Here is a 6,584-nt window from a genome sequence, read left to right as displayed (position 1 = left end):
GCTTCTCTCTGTCTCTCTGTGTCTGTTTGTCTGTCTCTCTGTTTCTCTCTCTCTCTCTCTCTCTCTCTCTCTCTCTCTCTCTCTCTCTCTGTGTGTGTGTGTGTGGTTATTCTTACACGTGAGGAAGTATATAAATCAGCAAGTATCTTCTTGCTAGAAAGTAAACAGTAGCCAAGAGATAGCTTTATCTGTTTTTTTTTTAATTAATTTTTCTCCTGGATCCCTTTTCCATAGAGGACTGAAATAAATGGGGAGAACAGATCTTCACGGTCTTTGTAGCAAATATTTATTCTTGTCTTAACAGTTAGTGGCACCCCTGTTTTCTGCACATGTTCTTTATAGCATATTTTACCTCTGTATTTCTCAAGGTGTAGATCAAAGGATTTAACATTGGTTCAACAATAGTAAAGGACACAGCCATTGCTTTGTCTATTGGGAATGTCACCACAGGCCTCATATATAAGAAAATACATGGCACAAAAAACAATACAACCACTGTGAAATGTGAGCTGCATGTAGAGAGGGCTTTGCGTCTCCCTTCAGAACTATAAGACTTAAGGGAGCAGAGAATGACCATGTATGAAGCAATGAGAATAAGGAAAATGGAAACACACATCACCCCACTGTTCAGAATGACTAAGAGACCCAAGATATGTGTATCCATGCAGGCCAGCTTCAGCAATGGAAACAAATCACACATAAAGTGGTCAATGATATTTGAGTTACAGAATGGTATTTGATACATAAAGAGAAGCTGAATGGTTGCATGCAGAGATCCTCCTACCCAAGCCCCTCCTACCATCAAGCAGCACACCCTAGGAGTCATCATTTTCATGTAGTGCAGAGGCTTACAGATGGCAACATAGCGATCATAGGCCATCACAATGAGAAGGATGATGCCCACACCACCAAAGAAATGTTCTGCAAATAGCTGGGTCATACAACTTTCAAATGAGACAATAGTCCTCTCAGAAAGGGAGTCCATAATCAATTTTGGAGCAATGACAGAAGAGTAAGTGACATCCATGAGTGACAAAGATAAAAGGAAGAAGTACATGGGTGACCTCAGACTAGGGCTTCTGGTTATGGTAACCACAATGAGTAGATTTCCAAAGACTGTGGCTATGTACATAATTAGAAACAAAACAGACAATATTTTCCTCAGCTCTGGGTCCCTTGTAACTCCCAACAGAATAAACTCTGTCACATTGTTTTTATTCATCATTTTTGTGAGTGAAAGACCATAAAACTGAAGAATCCAAAAAAGGAGTATAGTATTATGTTGAATGAGTCATTTCACAGTGTGGGTATTTTTCTTCTTAGCTTATATCTTCCTGACACACATTTTCTCCATCAATTTTTGCAGAAGTGAACAGCTAACAGTAAAAGTTTGACAGTAGTTTCAGGACTATGGAACTACCAACAACTTTGTTTATTATTGATACGACACTTGTTTTCTTTTCTAAATTTTCTGTTTGGACACTTTGGGAATTCATAACTAAGTTGTACATATTCCTAGGAATTTTATATAGTTAAATACTGAGAAAACATTCACCAAAGGAATATATCAGCTAACAGGTATTTAATAACTGGTTTAACACACCCTTAGTTTGGTCTTTTGTTACTGTATGTCTCACACATTTTGGTGTTTTCATCACTTAATTTTACACATAATAAAAGCAATACCTCTGGAACTTTTTAAAGACTCTTCTTTTTGCACACTTTAATATAGAACATTTGGCTATTTTTTTAGCATTCTATGTGCACTTGGAATGAGTGCATGTTTGCAATCATGCCATGATTTTATTGAAAATTTACAGTGTTTTTGTTGAAGAGCCTTGAGAAAAATAAAAAACAATGACTTTCCTCATATTAAAGAAAACATTTTTCATTTAAATATTTATATTATGAGACTTGAATATTAATAAGATCATTACATATTTCTATTAATCAGTAAGTCTCTACTATGACTCATGAAATTGGATGCCTTACAGTGATTTTTTTTTCATTTTAGAGGTTAGAAAATGAGGCTTGAAGAATGATAATACATGTTACCAAATTCTTCTACAAATTAAATATTGAAGTCAAATATAAATTCAGCATTTTTTTTCTAAAACTAAAAGCAGTTACAATCTATATTATTTTTCCTAGGTCAATATGTAGTTCTAAATATTAATGGCAGTTATTATATAATTTAATTATGGTAATTATCTTCTAAAATAAATTAATGCCTCCTTTGCTTATTTCATACAATAATTCAATATTAAAAATCAGTGACACTCCTATAAATTGTCAATATTATAATTTTATATTATATATACCACACACACACACACATATGATGAATATGTATTCTAATCCTAAATTTATTATATGAATCCCAGCACCCCTTTTAAAATAAATTAAATCTTAAGAACATGTTTCACTTCAAAAAGCCCATATCTATAATGTGTGTGATATCAAAACTTCATATGCTTTAAGTCAATTGAATGGTACAAAAATTATAGTATAAAGCAATAATGTAAGGTCATTATCAGTACTTCATCAGAACCTACTTTTCTTCATGTTTTACTTGTGAAATAACCAGATGAAACAAAGGATTCTAAGTGAGAATGGAAATGCCAAATTATAAAGCTTATTTTGCCTTGTGCTTATTACCCTTTTCCTAAATAATTTGTCTGATAATGGTATATTAGTTGTATCACATGAAATGAGTAAAGTTTATTTTCAAAATAAGGAAGTTAAGACTTAGAATCATAAAGTCATATAAGAATATGAGTTTGAGGGCTAAAGAGATGGTTCAGTGGTTAAAAGCAATGTCTTGCTCTTCCAGAGGTCCTGATTTCAAATCCCAGCAACCACATGGTGGCTCACAACCATCTGTAATGGAATCTTAGCCATCTTCTGATGTGTCTGAACACAGCTACAGTGTACTCATATAAATATAATAAATAAGCCTTAAAAAAAAAGAATATGAGTTTGACTTATCAAATTGCATTTAAAAAGCTGATTGTTAATGATCATTGTGATCCTAATACTTGAAAGGCAGAGCCAAATGAAACATTAAGATATGGAAACTACCCACCTAACATATTTGATGAGTTCAAGGATAATTAAATACCACATTTCAAAAAGAAAGTTGGATGGGATGTGAGGAAGGATACTGGAGATTGACCTCTAAGTTACACACACACACAAGAGGAGAGAGAGACAGAGACAGAGACAGAGACAGAGACAGAGACAGAGTCAGACAGAGACACAGAGAGACAGAGACAGAATCTTTCTTATAAGATGAATGGGAATTTTCTAATACTCTTTTCTTAAGCTTTAAGTTCTGAATTTCATTAACACTCTAAAATAATATAGTGACCACAAATAGCTATAAAACTTTCTACAGCAGCCTAGTGTATAATTTCAAAAAGTCTTAGTATTAAATGTTTCTATTCTAGAACATAAATATAAGTCATGTATTACTTGATTCAACTATATTCTTTTTACTCTCCATATTAATATTTAAATTAGAGTGCTGGCAGAGAGTTCTTTGTAAATGTAAAACATATACTAACACCGACTTCTCCTATCACTAAATCAAGGTCTTCAAAATTCAAGAGTACTAAAAAAGTAGAGTGAATACATCTTTGGGTACCAGAATAAATGAATTTTACCACTTTTCCTTGTATATGATACACTGTGGATTTATGCATCTCAAAGTTATTGTAATAGACTAGTGGAAGACTGGGGCCTCAAAGAAGACACATATAGGACTTCCCTATCAATATGTAAGACATTTTGATCTTAACTGCATCTAGTCTTAAAGCTTCCAAGCGTCTAGTCTATAAGCAATCACAAAATTAAAGAGTTTAAGACAGGAAACATGTCTATGGAACAATATAAAATAATCCCTCTTTTCTTTTCTTCAGATCTGGAAATCAGTCATAATTATCTCTCTATTCCTAACACACATCTCAAACAATGTAGACTGGCAGTCAAACTGTCCTCAATACTAGTCAAACTAATCTTGCTTCTCTTCTTTTCTTTTGTCATCCTTTTGGAGCCTTGGATTCCCCTAACTGCAGAAACACACCACAGCATGCATTTTGCAGTGAGCGAAGTCATGAAGTAGAGTGAGCGTTGTTAGATCTTTTATGAGGCTACTTACCGACTACTGAACATATAATTCTGCAAAAAGCTCATGTACAATGTAGATTTTATGAAGACTCATAAGATTGTGTATGAGTAAATATGGTAAATACAGAAGTTAACCTGTCTGGAGAAATGGATAGAAATAGCAACAATGGGGAGAAAGAGAAAATAATAAATATGGGGGTAGAATATGGTTAATGTGTATTATACCTTGTATTAAACCAAATTAATAAAACAGTATTCTGGATGTTAAAAAAGAAAAATATGTAAGTTTTAGCATTGCCTTCAACCCTCCTATATATAAAATATAGTAAATTAACCAAATATAAGTACTTAGAATAGACATAAGATCTTTCTTAAATTTTTAAGAATTCAAACATAATTGTTTCTGTTTAATGTGCTTCTTTCTACAGAATTGTATGTTTTAGTGAAGTGCTCTTAGAATTCTATGCACTGCATATAACCATTTAAATATCTATACAGGAAATAAAAGGCATGAATTTTGCAGAACACTAGTAAATCACATGTCATAGTTATTTTTCATAACTATGAATCTTCTCAGCCTTCCATTACTTCTGCTTATATCCTGTGTCAATCAATACCTTATCCTCCCTTCTTTATACCTCATTTCTTTGCCATCACTATATTCATTACCATCATCTTCAGCACTTCTTAAATTCATGTGCATAGATTCCATATTAACAATAATTTAATTTTTAAAAACGTATGTTTTGTTCTCTTAATGTTATCTTTAAAAATGAGCAATGTATTATTTTTATCACTGTTAAAATGTTTGCTATGTATAAAAATATAATTTAATTCTTTGATATTATTAAATGGACCTATGACTCCCCAGCAAGTCAGTTGCCATTCTTACCTCCAGAAATGAAAGTATCACCTTCAAGGCTTGGCTGTCAGTCTCATGGGATCTTGCTTCAAACAGTACATTCCCTGTACTTCATCATTATTATTCCAGATCTTAGACATGGGATAACCAAGAATTGAATTGAAACATAACATAGTCTCTCACTTCTGCCTTCATGTACTTTCCTCTATATGAAATATTTGATAACTTTCAATACATAGTAAAATTCAACCTATAAATTTCTGACAACTCATGACTGTTCATCATCAGACAAAAATTGTGCTCATAGTAAAATATTGAAAAGAATTATTGACACATCAAAAAATATAGTTGTGACTTTTAACCCAGCATAATTAATAATCAAGTAAGTTTTAAAACTGTCTTCAATTTATTTTATTGTCATCTCTGTGATGCGCAAATGCAGGTTATCTTGGTGAACCTGGTAAAAGAAAAGGTTATACAGGTGATTCTTTTAAGTCTCAAGGTGTTCAAAGGCCCAGCTTAAACACAAAATATTCTCATAAGGACTTCTGCTCAGAAGAGCTAGGGATCCAAAGAGGAAGATTAATTCTGTCCCCCTAGTAAGCTATCTTGATAGAAATAGAGTTTCTAATAATCTTACAGGAAGTCTATAGACAGATACCCCAAGTGTTCATTGACTCAAAGAGGAGACAGCTCTGAGATGGAAAGAGGGACTTAAATTTTCTCTACATAGAAAAAGGTTCTTCAAATTGCAATCAGTAGCTCCTTATAATGTCATTCATCAAACTATGCTCATCATTCATCTGTATTTTGAAGTTATTATTTAAAAATCTTCCTACCTATAAACAGCATTACCATATTGTCTCTTGAGTAATATTCCAGGGGAAAAAGAGATCACAGTGACTATTGAAAACAGTACAAATTTCAAAGACATATGGGCTTTCATATCACTTCAGTTGCATCCCTTAGTGGCCCCATCTCTACTGACTGAGAATGTAATCACTTTTCTAGAAATATCCCAGCTACCCTCTGCAGTGATTAAGGTTTTCCCAGTTGCAGAGCTACAGTGGAACTGAGCCATCTGACACCTCGAAAGCAAATCAAACAAAGAAATAATAAATATCTTAGTATCACCTATGTAATTACTGGCTCTAACATTAAGTTGTAAAAACTGCCACACAGTGATTTGTCTGAAAATAAACAAGAGAAACAGAATACTGATTATCTTTGGCAACATGCCAAGGTCCCAATATCAGCATTTTCTATCAAATTTTCTGGTAATCTCTTATCAGTTCCGACAACTACTACAATTAAACTTTTAAATGTAGAAGTAATTGTGGTCTTGGAGGCCTCCTGCTGAATAAAATCAGCCTTTCTGGTTGTTTCTGAACTCTGGCTAGCTGGTTCAACTCTGCTGTTCTGTCTCAAACTATTCTCCAAGCTTACTAATTCAGTCTGGCTTGGCTTGGCTTGGCTTGCCTTGGCTTGGCTTGGTTTGGCTTGCCTTGCCTTGCCTTGCCTTGCCTTGCCTTGCCTTGCCTTGCCTTGCCTTGCCTTGCCTTGCCTTGCCTTGCCTTGCCTTGCCTTGCCTTGC

At 33.7% G+C, this 6,584-nt stretch overlaps 1 protein-coding gene across 1 annotated transcript; it reads right to left on the bottom strand.

Moving 5' to 3' along the window:
- Nucleotides 1-304: 304 nt before the first annotated feature.
- Nucleotides 305-1,225, bottom strand: LOC110319055 (olfactory receptor 4C6). The gene has a single exon (XM_021194467.1). The coding sequence runs from the start codon at nt 1,223-1,225 to the stop codon at nt 305-307; it is 921 nt and encodes a 306-aa protein (XP_021050126.1).
- Between the last annotated feature and the right edge of the window lie 5,359 nt (nt 1,226-6,584).

The sequence above is a fragment of the Mus pahari genome, chromosome 3 (assembly GCF_900095145.1).
Source record: "Mus pahari chromosome 3, PAHARI_EIJ_v1.1, whole genome shotgun sequence".
Taxonomy (NCBI): domain Eukaryota; kingdom Metazoa; phylum Chordata; class Mammalia; order Rodentia; family Muridae; genus Mus; species Mus pahari.
Note: the sequence above shows the minus strand (reverse complement) of the source record. Positions and strands in the feature narration are given on the sequence as shown.